Source organism: Phragmites australis, chromosome 22 (genome assembly GCF_958298935.1).
Source record: "Phragmites australis chromosome 22, lpPhrAust1.1, whole genome shotgun sequence".
Lineage (NCBI taxonomy): Eukaryota > Viridiplantae > Streptophyta > Magnoliopsida > Poales > Poaceae > Phragmites > Phragmites australis.
The window spans coordinates 157,527-177,371 of record NC_084942.1 but is presented as its reverse complement, the minus strand read 5'-3'; the positions used below and the strand labels follow the sequence as shown (position 1 = coordinate 177,371).

The 19,845-nt window shown below is 48.3% G+C and overlaps 1 protein-coding gene across 2 annotated transcripts; it reads left to right on the top strand.

Annotated features, from left to right (window-relative positions):
• Window positions 1-4,409: 4,409 nt before the first annotated feature.
• On the top strand, window positions 4,410-7,361 carry LOC133904376 (caffeoylshikimate esterase-like). 2 transcript variants are annotated; one of them, XM_062345842.1, is made up of 4 exons: window positions 4,410-4,654; window positions 4,758-4,851; window positions 4,942-5,498; window positions 5,588-6,071. In XM_062345842.1, the coding sequence occupies exons 1-4, from the start codon at window positions 4,616-4,618 to the stop codon at window positions 5,615-5,617; spliced, it is 720 nt and encodes a 239-aa protein (XP_062201826.1). In that variant the 5' UTR covers window positions 4,410-4,615; the 3' UTR covers window positions 5,618-6,071. The 2 variants fall into 2 exon arrangements, with proteins under 2 accessions (XP_062201826.1, XP_062201825.1); XM_062345841.1 differs by lacking the exon at window positions 5,588-6,071 and adding an exon at window positions 6,749-7,361 and having other exon boundaries at window positions 4,411-4,654.
• The last annotated feature ends 12,484 nt before the right edge of the window (window positions 7,362-19,845 follow it).

Sequence of the window (19,845 nt, the reverse complement as noted above, 5' to 3'; positions counted from 1 at the left end):
GTCCCGACTGACAACCATGGTGTCTCGGTCACTTTATGCCTTCTTTAGAGCATCAGCATTTGCATCCCGCTCAGCTTCTGCTTCCTTCAGGGCACCCCTGAGTTCTTCTCGCTAATCAGCATCCTTCCTATGGACCTTTGTTGACTCAGCAACAACTTGGAGTTGGATCTTCGGGTTAGCTTTGAGTTCCGAGAAAGTAAACAAAGGCAATCATCATTAGTTGTCTGATGCTCGAATCACATACTAGTGATCTGTGGGTAAAACCAACCTTTAATCCTCTCATGGTGAATGGCTAGCTCCTTATCCTTCTCCTCAAGGGCTCTTTAATGAACAACATGGTTGATCGCCATATATTGAGCCTTGGCAGCTCCTATGTGAGCCTCTATCACTGCCCAAGGATCAACAGTTGGTACAAGGGTTGTGGTCGCAGTAGGCTCTGAGCTTCCCTTGGGCGTGTCTGTAGAAGTTTTCTCTACTCGAGGATGCGGAAGTGGCACATCAGAAGAAGCTGGAACTGGCTGGTTGGCTGGGACACTTGTTTCCTTCTCCGACTCCGGGCATGGCAACCTACTATCGACTGGGGAGAAACAAGAAGGAAGATCGCGAACCAAGACAAATAATCTGATCTAACCTTGTGGCGATTGGGATGCGGGCAAAAATACTTCACTTCTTCCTCTTGATTATTAATTTCCTCTGCATCATACTGGCAGCTTTGATTGGTTGTGCTGAAGGTAAGGTCTGGGGGTCCGATGAAGCCAAAGTTGTCATCGCCTGCAGGAAATTAGCCTATAATGACTTATCATCATTCTGGACTTATCGAGTAAATACTTAGAAGAATGACCAATGTGGGAGAGGTAACTCGAGTTACCTTTCCTACCGATTCATCAGACGTGCTGGTTGCTCGAGGGGGCGATCGAGTAGGAGATCCAGTGGTCTCCTGCAAGAAATGCCACAATCAAACTAGGCGTTGATGGGTAAATGCTCGATAGTTAGAGTAGTAACTAAATAATCACATGACAATTCGATGTCAGTACCAGTTGGCTCTTTCTTCGAGTACGCTTGAGGGGTAACAGATCATATAGCAAAGACGATCTCTTGGATCGAAGAGACCCTTCGGCTTTTTGATCGACTGGAGTTTTCCCCTTGGCCTTAGCTTTTTTGGCAACACCACTAGTTGTGGAGTGGGGGTTTTGCTTATCGCCGACGCCAGAGGAGGAAGTGTCATCAAGATCAAGGACCTCAGTCGTGAGGATGTGCTCTTGATGAAAGATTGGGACCTAAAATCAAAAAGTCGAATCAGGTTGAACAAGCAACAATTAGTGATAATTTCTTACTTAATGGAATCCTCACCTCTGGTCGAGGGTTCACGAGGGAGTAGGGTTGTACAGAGTATTCTTGTGCTTCTTTAGAGAATAGTTTTCCCAATCAAGCAGCAATATCTGGAGGAGACACAACTATAAAAAGAAAGAAAAAATCACTCGAAAGAGCATGACTGCGATAACAGAAGCAACATATTGCTATATAAATCTTACCTCCGATCGCGTCCTTGGAGATATCATTGTCTCTAGAATACTCCCATGCAAAGCGATCTCGTGCTTTCAAAGGACTCGATCTCTAACTAGTAATATCTGAAGGAGACAGAGCTATAAAAAGAAAGAAAAAGTCACTCGAAAGAGCTTGACTGCGATAACAAAAGTAGCAAATTGCTATATAAATTGTACCTCCAACCGCGTCCTTGGAGCTATCATTGTCTCCAGAATACTCCCATACAAAGCGATCCCGTGCTTTCAAAGGACTCAATCTCTGACTAATGAAGTCTTTAGCCACGTGCCACACAATTATGCCACTTAGCCTAAGTTCACTAATCTTCATGACGTAGTAGGCGGTGTCATTGGATTCGCGGTGCTTCTTCGACCAGGGTGGATTTTGTAGGGAAAAGAGGCCTCCATAGGCTAAGGGGGAGCTGACTGGGTCAGGGTTGAAGACATAAAACCAGTGTTTTTTTCAATCCTTTTACCAGAAGGAGATTAAAGTGACTGGGATATAGGAGTTTTTCATTCCAGGTCGCAACTGGAAGCCACAACCTTTGACACATTTTTTCTTATTGTTCCTCTTTAGATGTTAGAAATACTAAAATAAATTTAGACTCAGCTCGATACCAAGAAAAGTTTTGCACATATAGATAAAAACACTCAACATAGTGATCGAGTTCGGATTCAGATGGTGGGGCACAATTTGGTAGAAATCGAGTACGAAAATAAGGAACTTAAAAGGGGGACCATTGAAACCGCAGCGAAAGAAGGACTCGAAAACCATGATATCCTAGTCGAATCGGTAGGATGGGAACTCATCACCAGATGCAGGCCTCCAGTTGACCAAATCATGATGAGGCACTATTCCTTCAGCTTCAAACTCTTTTAGTCTTGATTCTTGTATCGATGAGATCGCCCAAGCTTTAGTCATGCGCCTCATCTCATCTAGCTGCTCAGGCAAGGCGCCGACGGTCTTCGAGTCAAACTTCTTCTCTGGCGAGGAAGGAGTAGAGGTCTTCGCGGGGGAACCAGAATCCATGGATGTAAGTTTTCCGGCAGCGGCGCTTGTTTGGGCGAAGAAAGATGAAAGCTTGTATGAGAAAGCTGGTGACGAGAGCGATGGAATTGCTACAGTCCAGGTTTATATGGTTAAATAGTCCAAAGTTTATCGCCTTTTTGGTAACCACTCCCATCTTTGTGGCACCTCGATCGGGTGAAAGGTGAGATGATGGCGTTGGGCAAATCTCTGCACACCCGTCTACGCGCATTAAATGCTCATATAGCCAACGGTTCAAATTTTGAAGGTTTTTTAACTCTACTTAGAGTCGGGTGTCGATTAGTCAAGTTTTTTAGTCATTTTTCGAGTCTTGAGTGCGGTTAACAACAGGGCGCTCAACCCAATTACGTTTCCACTCGGTACTCAGAATAGGATCCGTTTTTGCTCGATTCTTTCAACTGCAAGCCTGATCCACTTTACTCGACCAGGTTTAGACTTGGTAGTACTCGAGTGGGGACTTGTGAAAACCTTTTCTCCTGAGCAGAGTTAGGGGGCTACTATTGAATATCTAACTATGGGGTATATATGCATAAGGAATACATCATATACAGACAGGGTACACCGCGCGCATACTTAACAACTCCGGATATTGTGAAACCGAATCTACGATATCTAATACACCCGAAAATCTAGAAGATGTATACTAGAAGGTCTCGATTGATTACCCAACTCAAGTACGACTAGTATCTTGGCTGGATCTATATACTTTGTCTTGGTGGATAAGATGAAGGACTCCCTATTAATTACGGCTGGATAGAAGGCAGTACATTAGCTCTATATAAGGCGGTGACCCAGACCCCTTGAGGAAAAGGACGACCGCAACTCAAGGCATACACATCTCGACACAAGCACCAAAATCATAGGAGATACTCGGCGACTTCATCTCTAGTTTAGTTTAGATCCGATCTACTCCTTTTAATAGGATAGCTCCATTGCTTGTACTCGAGAAAATATATATACATCAACATCCATACAGGATGTAGGGTGTTACTCCAATCGGAGACCCGAATCTGTCTATATCGTATCTCTCGTTTCTTACTCAATCCCTAATCAATGAAGGTAACGCTGTTATTTACGAGCACATTGTCGAAAATAAATCTTGGATACCATTCATCATAGTTCATGGCGGTGATGATGTTGTGACCGACCCATCTGTAAGTGAGGCACTATATACATTAGATAAGACACTGAAGATCTACCCAGGGATGTGCTACATGCTCTGACTTCTAGTGAACCTAAGGAAAACATTGATATTGTGTTTTCAGACATCATCAAATAGCTAGAAGAGAGGGCAGCATCTGTTTCATTATAGCTTGAATCTTTTAGGCTTACAGTTAACATAAGACAAGTGCAGTTAGCGAAACAAACAAGCTTCTGTGGTTTCCAATAGCATCTTAATTGTAAATGAATTAAGTTATTCGATCGAATCTACTTAGTAGCTGTTATTTTAATTTGATATTTGTTGCAGTGACTGGTGAGGCTTAATTTGTAGTTACTTGGTTGGGTACCTGGGTGTAGTGTATAGAAAGATGCCATCCATTACTACCGTTGGTGGTAGAGTATGTAGTTGATGGCGTTGACAAATGTGAGATGCACCTAATCTCACAGGTCACCGTCAGGGACGTTGTCCTGATCCTATTTAATTATTGATAATATAGGTGTATATATATATCGTTTTCTTCTTCTTTAAAAAAAATATCTGCAAGGAATGGCATCCGTTGAATTGAATTGTTATCCATTCAATTCATTGGCTAGCTGATTCATATTTAAATGTTGCACACGCACGTCCTCGTTGAATGAATAATCTCTTTCTCTCTATATATTGAGACGCCCCCCCCCCCCCACGAATTGATAACCATCGATCTCTGATGTCCTGTCTTTTTATCTCTGCTCTGCCAGTAGTCAACCACCCATCCCACCATCGACTAGCAGGCAGATCTCTTGATTTGGTCTTCTTCCCCGGCAGCGGCAGATTCCTTTCGGGCGTGTTGAGGGAAAGCCAAGGAAGAAACAGAAAGCGCGCGCGATGAGCAACGGAGATCATGGCCATGTCGAATACCAAGAGGTAAATTAAAACATCCATCCGTCTAAATCTAAGATAACCTGTAGTACATATAGTATTAATCCGAATGGATGGAATTGGAACTGCATGCGCATCTCATCTGCAGGAGTACGTTGTGAACTCGCGGGGGATGAGGCTCTTCACCTGCAGATGGCTGCCCAAGAAACCAATCCCAAAGGCGCTCGTCTTCCTGTGCCATGGTCGGTTATACGTTGCTTCTTGCCTTTGATCTGCTTTCTGATTGCCATACTGGCTGCTTCCATGGATGAACGAATGAATACAATTCACAGGGTACGCGGTTGAGTGCGCGGTGACGATGCGCGGCACCGGGGAGCGCCTGGCGCGGGCCGGGTACGCCGTCTACGGCCTCGACTACGAGGGACACGGCCGCTCCGACGGCCTCCAGGGCTACGTCCCGGACTTCCAGGCCCTCGTCACCGACTGCGACGACTTCTTCACCTCCGTCGTCCGCCAGTACTCCCACGGAAACCAGACCTGCAGCAGGTTCCTTCTGGGCGAGTCGATGGGCGGCGCGGTGGCGCTCCTCCTCCACCGCGCCCGCCCGGACTTCTGGACCGGCGCCGTGCTCGTGGCGCCCATGTGCAAGATCGCAGATGAGATGAGGCCACATCCTGTGGTGGTGAACATCCTGAGGGCGATGACCAGCATCATCCCGACCTGGAGGATCGTGCCCACGAACGACGTCATCGACTCGGCATACAAGACTCAGGAGAAGAGAGATGAGATCCGGGAAAACCCCTACTGCTACAAGGGCAAGCCACGCCTCAAGACCGCATACGAGCTCCTCAAGGTCAGCTTGGACCTCGAAGCCAACCTCCTACCCCAGGTCAGCTCACATCTTCTTCTTTTTTCACGCCTCCTAATGATCATGCACCTGAAAACGAGATCATTGTCTCGGCCGACGAACAACGGCAGCCGCAGGCAGGGGTTAGGGGGCTTCTTTAGTCGCTGGACTTAGAAGAGCTCCTAGAGAAAGAAACCAGGCCGATGGAGCGGCGAGGCAGCTAGGACGTCGTCGGTCACGGACGGTGGAGGAGGACCGGATGGGTAGTGCCAAGGCATGGGCGAGCGGAACCGGGTTAATGAGGCGGGTGAGTGGATCCGGCAGCGGGACACCGCTGGAGACGAGTGCAAGAGGGTGGACCGGGGGAGCGTGTCACGCCGACGTCTTGGAGAAGAAGAATAGTGGCATGAGGAGGGAGCAGCTCTGGAGGAAGAAGAAATAGGGATTATCGTTAGATGAAGATTGTGGAGCTCATATTCATCGCTGAAGAGAAGGCAAAAATCAGATGCCTCGATTATAGCAACGCTTTTTTTTCTCCTTTAATTTACTGACCATGTATCTAGATTAACATGCACGTGAGAGCTGCTTATGTGTAGAGGAACCTGCTCCACTAGTTATATTATTAGGCATGAATCTCATCCTCCAAATTGATTAAGTGGTTAGGTCAACATGCAAGATCTAGCTAGGTAATTATATATGTACTTCTACTCCTACCATAATGACCGTCCCTGTCCAATTAGTTGGTTGTTTGACAAAATTAATCGGTCATTATTGTTCACTTCTCTTTCCTATACGGACGTGGATCCACGTGCGATAGGGTTGACCGGCAAATGCTCCATCATGATAGAAAGATACTCCATCTGTCATAGTATTTTCAGTATGATATTGATTTTATAGCAACTATTTTTAGTATGATGTTGATTTTATAGCAATTGATATAATATTTTAAGAGAAATTAATGGTAAAGATTTACTTTTGATGATTTTTCAAAATAAGATACATCTTATATTTATGAACGAAGAAAATATACAATTTTTATATTCTTTTGAAAGGTGTCTGCATCCTCGCTCTCGCCGGGTATTGAACTCAGGTCACGAGCGTGGCATGTTGCGATCTTGCATCGGATCTACACGGTTTTAAATATGGCCATCTTTCTAATATTAATATTACTTTTATAGCTTAGCTATCTCCTGTATATTTGCAAAATGTAACAAAGTTATGAAATTTTTAGACTAATATATTTACCACTTTGATTTAGTTGAAAAAATAATGACCGCTTGATGGTTCCGTAGGTGTCATTGCCTTTCCTGATCGTGCACGGCGGGGCGGACAAGGTGACGGACCCGTCGGTGAGCGAGCTGTTATTCCGGTCGGCGGCGAGCCAGGACAAGACGCTCAAGCTCTACCCGGGCATGTGGCACGCCCTTACCTCCGGCGAGTCGCCCGACAACATCCACACCGTCTTCCGCGACATCATCGCTTGGCTCGACCACAGGTCCCCGACGTCGACGGAGGAGCTATCGGAGATGGAGCAGAAGGCCAGGCACGACGACCACCAGCTGCAGCAGGAACAAACCAAATGCGATGCATAGAAACTAACCATTTAGATTCACAAGTCAATGATACTATCTTAGGCGCCTTAGCTACAAGAGAGTTACTAGACGTTCAGCGAGATTATATCGTCAAGTATACAGAACATAGCAAGCAATTCAAGAAGGCAGAGCAGCATGTATCGGTTATACAGGACCTATTCTGACGCCACCACTACCAGCATATCTATCGTGCGTTGGCTATAAAATAGGAAATTAGTTGCTGCACGTTGGTGCGCTTGTATTCGGTGTGTGTGTGTGTATCTCAACTAATGATCAATATGTTGAGCATCATCTCATGCTGGCATTCTTGAAACCGATCCTCTGCTTCACGCTTCCGTCCACGTGCTCGCCATGTCTTCATCCCCGTCTTCGACCTCGTCCACGGGCGGTGGCATCCTCCGCTGCCATCCAACTGGTGAACATTCGCTCCCAGTGGAGCACATTCTTCGCTGCTGTCTTCCACAAATTAGGCCTCAAGGACCACGTCGACGCGCGGCTCAAGTTTGTCGATGTCGAATGGATTCAGATCGACGCCAGCTAGCATTGTGTCCTGGCTCTACACCACCATCTCCAAAGAAATCATTCTGCGTCCCAACGACATGACATGGCCTACGGCGTCTGGTCCTCCATCTCCAGCCTCTTCCTTGACAATCACATTCAGCGTGCCGTTTACCTCCAGCAATAGTTCCATGGCCAGGGCGACTTGTCGATCATGCAATATTGCAGTAAGCTGAAGACCATGGTGGACAACCTGTGTGACGTTAGCGCACCGGTTACCAATCGGGCCCTGGTCATCAATACACTACGGACCTGAGCCCGGAAATTAGCAACGCTGTCTCCACTGCCGTCCTTCCTCAAGGTGCGCTCGCATCTTCTGCTCGAGGAAAACCGCATTCTCGTTGCTAGCACCTCCAACAACATGGCGCCACGCTTGGGCTTGACATCCGGCAACACCTCGAACGGCCACACAGAAGCGCTCCTCTGACGGACGCTTGCGCAACTCCGCCAACAGCTCCGGAGGAACCACCCCCACGCCGGCTCTGACATGGACACAGGCATCAACCCATGGACCGGCCGGCGTCGTGCACACCCGGCGCCAGCCTCCTCGGCCCTCGGCCTAACAGTGTGCCACCTCAAGCAGTGCATACCTTGGCGCCACCCGGGCCACACATGTCCAAGGTGGCGAGATCAGCCGCATCAACACCCTCTGCTCCAACATATATGGAACCCCGCCCTCCTCTCAGCGCTTCACAACCTGCCTACCGATGCACCACCGTACGCTGACTGTTTTCTGGACACCGGCACCACTTCCCACATGGCCTCTGCACCTGGTACACTATATTCCCACACTCATTTAAACACCTCCTCCCATATCATCGTCGGCAATGGCGCCACCATGTCTCACCTATATGGGGCACATGTTTCCATTGCAATGCAAATCTGACATTCTGCCCACCCTTCAGTCATTCTTCGTCTACGTTCGCATACAGTTCCATCTCTCAGTCCAGTGCCTACAAACGGACTGTAACATCCCAAAATCTCAGCAATGTTGAAATAAAAACAAAACATCATTTTAAGGAAATCAAATCCAAACAAAATTTCAAAACCTTTTTCCTCTCACTCCGATCGTTCACGTGCACGCGCCCGAGCTCGCCAGCCACTGGCCCCATCGCCGGGCCACGACAATGCCACCTGCCTAACCCCTGCCACCCGCCTAACCTCTGCCCCATATCGACAATGAACTCGTCATCTACACCGCCTCCTCGCCGCTCCTTTTTCTCTGGCACCGCGCGACGACAGCATCCGAGAGCCTCACCAGCTCAGGCACGCGCAAAAAAAAGGTCGCCACCACCTCGGCTATCGCACCGCTTTTTCTGCCCACGCCACGCGTATCCAAAGCCACTACATCATCACGTCCTATTGCCATTAACAAGCCATCGCGCGCCATACCGCACGCGGAGCTCCGCCGTTGGACCCCACGCCAGTCGATGTAGCCCTCACCCTTTTTGGAAATAGGTCCGACAGTATGTCGTTGTTGCTGTGGACGGAGTGTCCAGCAACATTAAAATTTGGACCCTGGTGACCTTCCACCACGTCCGAACCCTTCCTTCATTTAATATTCATGATATGGTGTTTCGCAAAATCTGTCTTATGAAAATAAACCCTTGCACGTGTAAACTTGGTATTTCCGTAAAATTAAACTTATAGCCGTACCCTTGTCAGTATTGTATGCATGTATTTATACCCTCGATGTAGGGCAAAGGTTAGGACATGTTGATTACGTTTATACTCACCCTTACTTATGTCTTTAGAGAAAGATCCGGACCTCACCAACGTCGATGGTGAGGCTAACGATTAAGTCTTGGTTGCATTCACACCCGAGTTGTCTGTAGAGTGGTATGTCCCCATGTTGATCCTGTTGTGCCCTATGGTGTTGTGGACTATGTTGCTTGCGAGCCTTTGCGGAATCCTTTATGTGTTACTAGCTTGGTGGATTTATTTCACCACCCTATTTGTTGTATGACTGTGATATCACATATTGTAAGACTTGTATTTACCAACAACTGATTCAGAGACTGGTATAATAAAGTTTTAAGCACCGGGGATGACCTGAGGCACTTCACAGACAATGGGTGGGAGTTTGACAACCTCGCCACTCGCTCGTACTTCTCAGCCCAAGGCATCCTCCCGCACCTCACGTGCCCCTACATGCCTCAGCAAAATGGTTGTGCTTAATGCATCCTACGGACCCTCCATGAGGGTGTGCACTCTTTGCTTTTCCATGCCTCCATTCTGCCATGCTTCTGGCCCAACGCCCTTGCCACATCCACGTACCTGCTAAATCGTCGCCCATGTCACTCTCGGCACAACGCCATTCTCTTTAAGCTTCTGTTCGACTTGCCACCAGACTACCAACACCTTCGCATTTTTTGAGCTTCCCATGCATGTTCCTTGGCTACCCGCCTGGGACCATGGTTATGTGTCCTACATCCCTGCCACTAGGCGCATACTAACTTTACGACACATCACATTTGACGAGTCCATTTTTCCTTTCCAATAGGTACAAGAGTCCCACCAGCATGCTCACCTGCTTATCGCATCCCTGATGAGATGGTCCTAGATGTCATCCTGATCGTTGTTCGGGCTACGCGCCCGCGCTTGCATACACCGTCTGCTTCACCAACGCAACCTGATCTTCCTAGTGAGCCAAGACACATGACCGCTACTCCTTCGGTGCTCACATCGCCTACTTCACTGACCCATAACATGTCACCATCGGCTGACGCCTCTTCACTCACGGTGTGCATGACACAACCTCCCTCCGCAACAGCTACGCCTCATCACCCCATGATCACTTAGGCATGCGACGGGATCCACATCCTGAATCCACGCTACGCCTGTGTCACATCCACATCGGCATCAACTGCATCTTTGAATTCCCCGGTTCCCACATCCCTTCGTGCGGTGCTCTAGGATCCCAACTGGCTTGCTACCATGAAGGATGAGCATGAGGCCCTGCTACGGAACAAGACCTAGACGCTTGTTCCTTGGCCACATGGTGCCCATGTCATCTCAGGGAAGTGATTGTTCTGCCACAAACTCAAGCTAGATGGTGCTCTTGAGCGATACAAAACGCGATGGGTAGTGCACAGCTTCACCCAATGACTCGGGCTCAACTTCACCTACACCTTTGCGCCAGTGTATTATCTTGCATGGCACACTATCTAAGCGTGTGTACTACTAGCAACCGGCCAGGTTTGTCAATGTCGAACACCTCGACTACGTCTGCTTACTGACAAGATCACTCTACGGCCTCAAGCAAGCGCCATGCCCATGGTACCAATTCTTTGATGCGTTCATCACCATGCTCGGCTTCATCTCGATACGATTTGATGACTCCTCCCTATTCGTTCTTCCTCATGACAGTGACATGGATTATTTGTTGTTGTATGTTGAAGGGATAGTCTTAACAACCTCGTGGAACGGTTTCTATGACACATCATCAACTGCCTTCACACCGAGTTCACGATGAAGGACCTCAACAAGCTTATCTTCTTCCTTGGCATCCAGGTTCAGCGCACATCATTTGGGTTCTTCCTCACCTAGGAGAAGTATGCTCTTGACATACTTGATTGAGTCAGCATGCTAAACTGCAAACCTAGTGCCACACCTGTCAACACCAAGCCCAAGCTGTCTGCCTCAGCCGTCACGCCAGTGAACAACACGTCGTTCTAAAGGAGCATCGTGGGTGCACTCTAGTACCTTACATTAACTCGTCTTGATGTTGTGTATGCAGTTCCTCAAGTATGCCTACATATGCATGATCCCATGACATACATTGGGCTCTTGTGAAGAGGATCTAGCGCTACGTGCATGGAACTGTGTGGCGCGGGATAACAATCACCGGCTCCCGGACTTCTAACATCGTCGCGTACTCCAACACCAACTTGGCAGGATGTCCAGACACACAACGCTTTACCTCGGGCTATTGTGTCTTTCTCGGTGACTGCCTGGTGTCATGGTCAAGCAAGTGTCAATCTACCGTGTCGTGATCCAATGTTGAGGCTTAGTATTGTGCAGTTGCAAATGCCATGGCAGAGTGTTGTTGGTTACGCCAACTCCTCACTGAGCTACACTCTGGCGTCAACAAGGCGATGGTGTTTTACTCTGACAATGTATCGGTTGTGTACCTCACCGCCAATCATGTACCCCATCGGTGTACAAAGCATATCGAGTTGGACATACACTTCATCCACAAGAAAGTCACGATTGGTGATCTACGCGTCCTGCACGTTCCCACGACGCACCAGTTTGCTGGTTATACGGGACCTATTCTCATGCCACCACTACCAGCATATCCTGGCTATAAAATAGGAAGTTGGTTGCTACAGGTTGGTGCTTGTACTCGGTGTATATGTATCTCAACTGATGATCAATAGAGCTGTGTTGAGCATCATCCCATCCTGGCCTTCTACAGAGGAGAGTAGGCTCCGTCCATATTACAGTGGCAGCAGCAGGAGTTTTTTTTTATTTTTATATTTTTTTGAGTTAAAATTTAAATAAATAGAATCCCAGCAGATGTATTTGCAAAACTAGGCACCTGCAGCCCTCTGAGAGGGCGGTTAGGGGTCGGTTAGGTGCATTTTTTCCTCTCGAGCCTGAGCCAAGGTACGGTCGTGCGCCGCCTTCCTCATGCGCTCTTCTTCCTCCCGCTTGAGGTGAAGTTCCTCTTGCTGTTGCTCGTACTCCCGACGTGCGTACGATTTCCTTCTCCACCTCATGTTCATGTCGACCCACTGCTTCTGTGAGTCATTTTGCTCATTGTCGAGCCACTGAATAAAATCACAGGGCGGTGGAGGGGACTGAACAAATGGAACAAGATGAGCGGTTAGTAAAAGAGGGTGCGAAATTGGAAGAGATGAGGCGGATATCTGTTACCGTACCGGTCGATAACCAGTTGTTGCATGGCGAGGCTTGTCATACTCGTAGTTGGCACACATGAAGAAGCACAGCCCATAAGTGTATGAGATGTCCTGCGACTCGCGGAGCTTACAAAGGTCACCACAGAAGCACATTGGTGGTTAGAGACCTTCAGGTATGGTAGTCCCCCAATGTTTTATTTGGTGGGCTTGATGGAGCTGAGGAAGACATTGCACTTGAGAGATATGAGAAATGAGCGATGCTTCACCGTAAGGAGGTTCGGCTATTTATAGTTGGGGGAGGTAGGAGCATTGGATTCGCTTGTGAAGAAAGGAGTGAGGGCATGGGCGTAGCTGGTGGCAGGAGCATCGAATTCCTTCTTGAAGAATGGGAAAGTTGTGTCATTGCTCATGGTCAGAGATTCCACATTTATTGGTACCCGTGTTGTCATTTATTGATTGGAAAAAGCTGGGTAGTGTTGTCACATCTTGTTTAAAGCCTGCGGTAGGAGGCATGTGTTGTCAAGTCATGGTTAAAGTTTAGTGTTGTGGTCACTTCTTCATTGAATGTGTCTGAATATGAAATGCATTTACGAAATGCTAAGTCGACCATACAAAGTAAACGTGTCTTAATACATAGGAGTACATCACGAAGCGAATATGCATATGTTAGTTACATAAAATGTAAAATGCTACTCATGCCTCCCTCGTTGCCGTCGCCCGTGCGCCCCATCGTGGTCCCGATGCCGCTGGTTAACCCTCACGTGACCCCTGGAGTAGGTGAGGGGGTCGGGTGGACCGACGTGTCTGGTAGGCCTAGTAGGGACCACCGGTGTCGAGGGCTCGTCCTGCGTGGGCTGTGTCTGAAGGGGAGCACTGGAAACCTAGAACCGCTGGAGGATGTCGTAGTCAGGTGTGCCCCCGAAGAAGTCACGGACGATCTCGTATGCGGCGTCGGGGCCAGTCTCATCCTCCTGACTAGGGTAGGAGGACTGTGAAGGCTTCGCAGGCGTCCATGTGTACTGGCTGGAGGGGCCTATGAACAAATAATCACGTTAGATACGAACAATATGGTATTGAAAGTAGTAGTAAAAAATGTATAATTGTACCTGCGTGGTACGACGGTGCAGCAGAAGAAGGTCACGCTGACGTGCCGTAGTATGGCTCGTACGTTGCGGGCGGGGTAGGGCGTGGGGCCGCCGAAGACGGACTAGCCTCTTCACCGAAGTAACCTGAGCACAATATTAACTTATTTTGCTGAAAGTATTAGAAACTAGGATGAAGGGTGCCCGGAGTACCTGAGGGTGGACGCACAGGGCTCGATCAACGAGGCTGCGTCGAGACTTTTGCAGGCGAACCTAATGAATGTTTAATAATAATAAGTAAAGGATATTGTTCAACATTATTCAAAAGTATAATTCGTACCATGTTGCTTCGAGCCTCCATGACGTGGTAGAAGGGGTCGTGTGGGTGCTGACACGGAAGAACGTCGGTGCACGTCTAACGGCCGAGACCACTCGGCGTGTACACCACTCGACCTGGGAGGCGGCCCTGCTACATCTGTGGTAGATCGGCAAGAGGTGAGCTTCAAGGCGCGCGTCGTCTTGTCGAAAACCCGTTTAATGAAGCTCGCAACATCCGACGCACTTAGGTGGTGCCCTTGCCGGACACGGTCCATGGCAGCAGCTGCATCCCTATTTACATCATAAAGGATATCTGTCTGCGGATACGAACAGAAGTGAACAATTACAGTATATGGTTATGTTCATTCAATATGGAGTACGGACTTCAAAAAGTTACTTAGTGCTAATGCGGCGTCCTCGTCCCAATGCACCAGGTATGCCTCCGTTGTCGACGCGTTGTGGGGCCGGACATCCTCAGGGGTGTAGGTGACACGGGTCCGCATACGTGGTACATACCACCGTAGGTACTCCCTGAAGTTCCACTCGCTGTGGGGACGAGCCTCCTCCACGACGTCCTGTAGCGCTTGGGCCCATGTTGCCACGTAAGGGGCCAAGCGCTCTGCCCAGAGGTTGCCAGCTGGCTGGCCTTTCCGCGTGTACCTGCATTGAAACCACGGTAAATGTAAGTCACAGTGAAACAAAGGTTGCTAAAACTGTAATTTTGCAAATGTACCTGTGGACTTGCACGGGGACGCTACGGATGTGGACGAGCGAGAATGCCTGGTGACGGCCAAACTGCCGCATGACGCGGTGCGGTGAGTACTCTTCGACGTAGATGTCGAAGACAAGGGGCGCCTTTGTGAGCCAGTACTCCTCGTCGCGGGTTTACTAGGGTGACAAACCCAACCCTGCACGCGCCTGCACGAACGGAATGCTATATGGCTCCCATACCACATCGTTAGGACGTAGCCTGTCAAACTGGGTACGAAAATACTTGTACACGCTGCGAGGCTGCTCGTGCGCCCAGTGTGGCTGAGTGACAAACATCAATACAAATATTTAGAGACAAACAGAATACGAAGGAAACAGTTAATGTAAAATACGTACCCGACGATGACACCACATCAAGGCCATAGTAGGCGCGTCCTCGTCCGGCTCGCCGTACCATTCCTCTGGGTACGGGGAGCGGTCCACCACCGACTTGCCTATGGCGAAATGCTCGTACGACCATAGCTGAAGAAGAAGTGGACACCCGGCGAAAGTGGCTAGTGCCTTCTTCTTCGTGCATGCGTCGTAGAGCGCCTGATACATCGCAGCAAGAACAGTGGATGCCCAGCTGAACTGTGGTACGTCCTCCGCATCAGCATCCGCTATCGACCGGGCATACGGCACAAGCGTCCTGGTAAACAGGTGGCCTTGGCCACTAGTGAACATTACTGTCGGTGAATCAGGAACCGGGGGTCCCCGAATCCCGAGGCCAGGCCAGCAATCCGCCACATGGCGCCATTCCGCGGAGTCTCCTCCGCAAGGTAAAAAATATTAAGTCCCGGGAGAGGGCGCTCGAGGCCACGGTCGGTGGTCCCCGAACAACCAAGTTCCCCGATGATCTACGAAGTCTAAGTGCCGGGAAGAAAGTGCTCGGGAAGGTATACGGTGACCCCCGAGCACCCGAATCCCCCGAAGGTTAAGAAAGATAAGTACCAGAAGAAACATGCCCGGGGCCGCAGGTGGTGGCCCCCTGGGCACCCAAGTATCCCGAGGACCCACTGGAGGAAGTTCCGGGAGAGATTGCTCGGGGCTGCGGGCAACAGCCCCCGAGCACTCGGTCCCCCGAGGATCCGTACAAGTGTGCCCGGGAGAGAGTGCTCGGGGAGGTGAACAGTACCCCCGAGCACTCGGTTCCCCGAGGACAAGAAAGGACACTCTCGGGAGAGAGTGCTCGGGGAGGTGAACTCCTGTCGCAGGGGTCCCCCAGGATCCCTGCGACAGGAGTTCACCCTCCGACAATTACCCACCCAAACAACCAAAGCAGGAAGGCATCCAATTGTCTCGAGACCGCGTATGCGTTGGCGTGTGGGTGTATGTACGCTGGCTGCACATATGACTGGTGTCAGAAAGGATCATTACGATATACTTTGTTAGTATTCGATAGGTTGTATGTTACTGTACCTGGAACTGTAGGATCCACTTCTTTGTTGGCCCTCGTGCATCGAATAAGAACTCAGGCATGTAGGGGGGGTGCATCCGCCTTTCGCTCCACCGGGCCAAATCACTGATGCATGTCGTTCATCCAGTCAGCCTGCATATCGATGACCCCAACCGCAGCTCCCGCGCAAGGAAGGCCTAAGAGGTAGGAGACATCCTGCAGGATCGGGGTCATCTCTCCGCACGGGAGGTGGAACGTATGTGTCTCCGACCTCCAACGGTCGACCAGTGCTGCTATCAGCGACCGAACGAAGTAGAAACGACGGGCCGCAACCTCGGGGTTTTCCGTCGATCGGGCCTCGACCAACCGGCAAAGCGGTAGGAGTCCGGCCGCTGCCAACCTATAAGTGTTGTAGTATATCAATAATATGGAACAACAGCAGTGATATGTCAATTTCGTATCAAATTTTTGAAGTACCTTTGCTTCCATTGCTCGTCTATCGTCAGCAGCTCTCCAGGGCCTCGTGGGCGAAACACTCCTAGCTCCGTCTGGTGCTCGGCGGATAAGAAGCTGTGATGCTTCTTGTCCACAGCAGGGTCCAAAAGCTCGGGGGTCGCAGGGTGAGCCATATCTGCATTTGAAAGACATGTACATTAATACATTGATAAATAAAAATAGTAACAATATACTTTGAATGCAAATTAACTATATGCGAAATTAACAAATATTAAAATGGTACAAAACTAGCACAACACACATAAAACTCACCTAGACAACAGGTGCATCACTGCCTGCATTTTTGGGACAATATTTATAAGTGTGACCCACTTCATTGCACTGACTGCATCGCTTAATCCTAGGGCCAGCCTCGGATTCATCCATATCGTTGCGAATTCGACGAGTTTGTCTTCGGCCCGATGCGTTCTTCATCTTTCCCAAATCAGGCACATATATTCTTGCAGGCCCTGGGTTACTTGTAAAAGTGTCAACAATGCTGTAACCATACAGCTCCTGGTTCCAGGTGTTGAGTATTTAATCTTTCATAAAATACTGTGACACATATTGCCTGGGAAGCATATGGTGCTCCGCGCACGCAGCTATGACGTGTGTACAAGGTTTGTGGAGTAATTGTGGCTTCTGACAACTACATATGCATGTCCCACTCCTTAGCACACACTCTTGAACATGCCGCTCACGTCTACCCCCCTCCGACCCTTATCCCGACACAGGACACTGAACCTGTGCTCTGCAGTGCCCTCTTGACTTGCGCGATGCATGTGGGCCTTCTTATTAGCCTTCTCCATATACTCACATAGCATCCGCCCGTAAAGCATACGATTGTCCTCCATTACAACCTTAGCAGCTGCATACCGATCAATAAAGTACTTACAGGTCCCATGCAAAATGCCTTCTACAATTCCAACTAGTGGTAGGGACCTCATTCCTCGCATGACCCAGTTATAAACCTCTGCAAGATTTGTAGTCATTACTCCATACCTTACACCACCACTGTCGTACAACAGAGCCCATTTTTCATTCGGCTCATTGCGTATCCACTGTGAGAAGCTCCTAATAGATGAGCCCGATCTCCTTACAATCTGCGGAGTATCGGTTGGGAGAGGACCGAGAGCTATTGGTTCATCACCGTTAGGTGCAGCCTCCGCAGTTTGTTTTAGAGTCAGTTCATCAAGTCTTGCCCATAATGCATTGAACTTACGTTGCTGGTTCTGACTGCACAACTTCTTGAAGAGCTTCATTAACTCTTTATTTTTAAACTGTCTGTAGAAGTTCGCACCCATATGGCGCATGCACCACCTGCTTTTGAGATCGGGCCACTGTACTGATACACCCCATCGCACGCTACCATGTTGCATATCCAGCAAAGCCTGCAACAATCCTACATGTCTATCATGAATGAGACACACATCTGGTCGGTCAAGAACAATTGCATGTTTAACCCGCTCTAGGAACCAATACCAGCTGTCCCCGTTCTCACTCTCCATGAAAGCAAACCCTAGTGGCAGGACTTGGTTGTTACCGTCGACCCCTATTGCAGACAAAATCTGCCCTTTGTACTTCCCAGTCAGGAATGTTCTATCTAGGCATATGATGGGTCGGCAATATCTAAATGCTTTGATAGTTGCAGCGAATGCAAAGAAAGCACGCTGCAACACTCTTTTTCCGCTGTACTCCACATCAGTAGAGGAGTAATGCTTGATATCATAGTAGCTGCCTGAATTTCTTGCACAAATTGTGGCTAATTGACGAGGTAGATTGTGATATGAATCTTCATATGTACCGAACCTCATCTCAATAGCCTTTTGTTTCGCCCTCTATGCCTTCGCATAGTTTATTGTGTACTAGAACCTTTGCTCAATAGCACGGATTATTGATCGTGGCTCATACCTTAGGTTGTCCACAATCTCTCCGTACATAACATTTGCAATGAAAGCAGAAGACAGGTTCCGGTGGGCGAACTCTATTTCCTCAATGTGACAATTATGTTCCTTAACTATTGAGCATTGCCAGTAGTATACTCATTTCCCTCTGAATGCGTGCATCCGCCAAGAGCACTGAGGCACCAAACACTTCACATCGTACTCTCTTTTACTTGATTTAACAACCTTGAATTGCCTACGAAGAGACAACGACTAGAATTTCACTGCATCAATAACTGCCTCTTTTGTAGGGTACATAGCACCCTGTGACACCTCATTCTTATGGTACTGCCACGGTGTCTGGTTAGCCTCACTAACCACCAACTTCGAAAATTCATGATCCCGCCACTCTGCAGGAACTGGAGCATTACCCTCCTCATTAGACGAATCCCCATCGGCAAAGCCTTCCTCCAACTCTTCATCCTCCAAATCCATATCTTCAATGATGCTAGGGATGTGCTCCCCTTCATCAGCTACACCCATCGGTTGCAGCTCTGGAACATCACCAACTTCCTCCCTGGACCCTACATTAGCCGCCTCTGACTCATCTTCCACTGCCTCACTTGGTTCTGCTACTGCTTCTGCAGAGTTCACCTCATTTTGATCTTTCAAGTATGCCTCAGCTAACAAAACAAGCGGCAGGCCACGTTCACAGTATATATCTACATACTGCCTCCAAGTTGATGTGGCTTCGATGGGAACAAGCTCACCAAAGTATCCATGACTAGCACGGCTCAGGACACCTTTCAACTTCAGCTCATATTGCTGCAGATCCTGTTGGAAAAACCGCATGAGCCATTTGCACACACCCACAATAGTCCTTTCATTAGCTTTACTAAGCCCCTTCATGATATGACGAAATTCAGACAGATCTACACCGTTAGGACCGTAACTAATTTCACCCTCACCATAATATATCTGAAAAATTAATTTATCTGCCATCCCTGGAAACACCAGCAAACATAACCCATGTTAAGACAACAAACTATATTTCTGATTATCGGATAAAATAATTTCTAAATGCTACCCTAGGTTCGCAAATTATCATCTATTGTTGCCTCCTACGTCCACAGGTACAAATAATATACTAAAAATAATATACTACAAATAACATACTAAAAATAATATACTAAAAATAATATTCTATATTGAACTGCTATCGTACCATTTTCTAAATAAATTTGACAATTTTCTAAATCCTAGGTCATAAATGTCTAAAATCTATGTCATATACTACTACTGCACTAATTAACAATAATAAAAAGGAAAAAAAGACTTACCCAAAATTTTCCTTCAAATCCGCGGCCCAAATGCAGCAGGGCTTCGCCGACCTCTCTTCCTCCCCTCTCCTCTCCTCTCTTCTCTCTCTTCTCAACTTTTCCTCTCTTTT

What these genes read in the sequence shown, in the direction of transcription:
- LOC133904376 (XM_062345841.1), top strand. Translation starts at nt 4,616, where the DNA reads ATGAGCAACGGAGATCATGGCCATGTCGAATACCAAGAG. An exon ending in GCTCGTCTTCCTGTGCCATG is followed by an intron (nt 4,852 to 4,941) that starts GTCGGTTATACG and finishes TACAATTCACAG; the next exon opens with GGTACGCGGTTGAGTGCGCG. An exon ending in AAGCCAACCTCCTACCCCAG is followed by an intron (nt 5,499 to 6,748) that starts GTCAGCTCACAT and finishes ATGGTTCCGTAG; the next exon opens with GTGTCATTGCCTTTCCTGAT.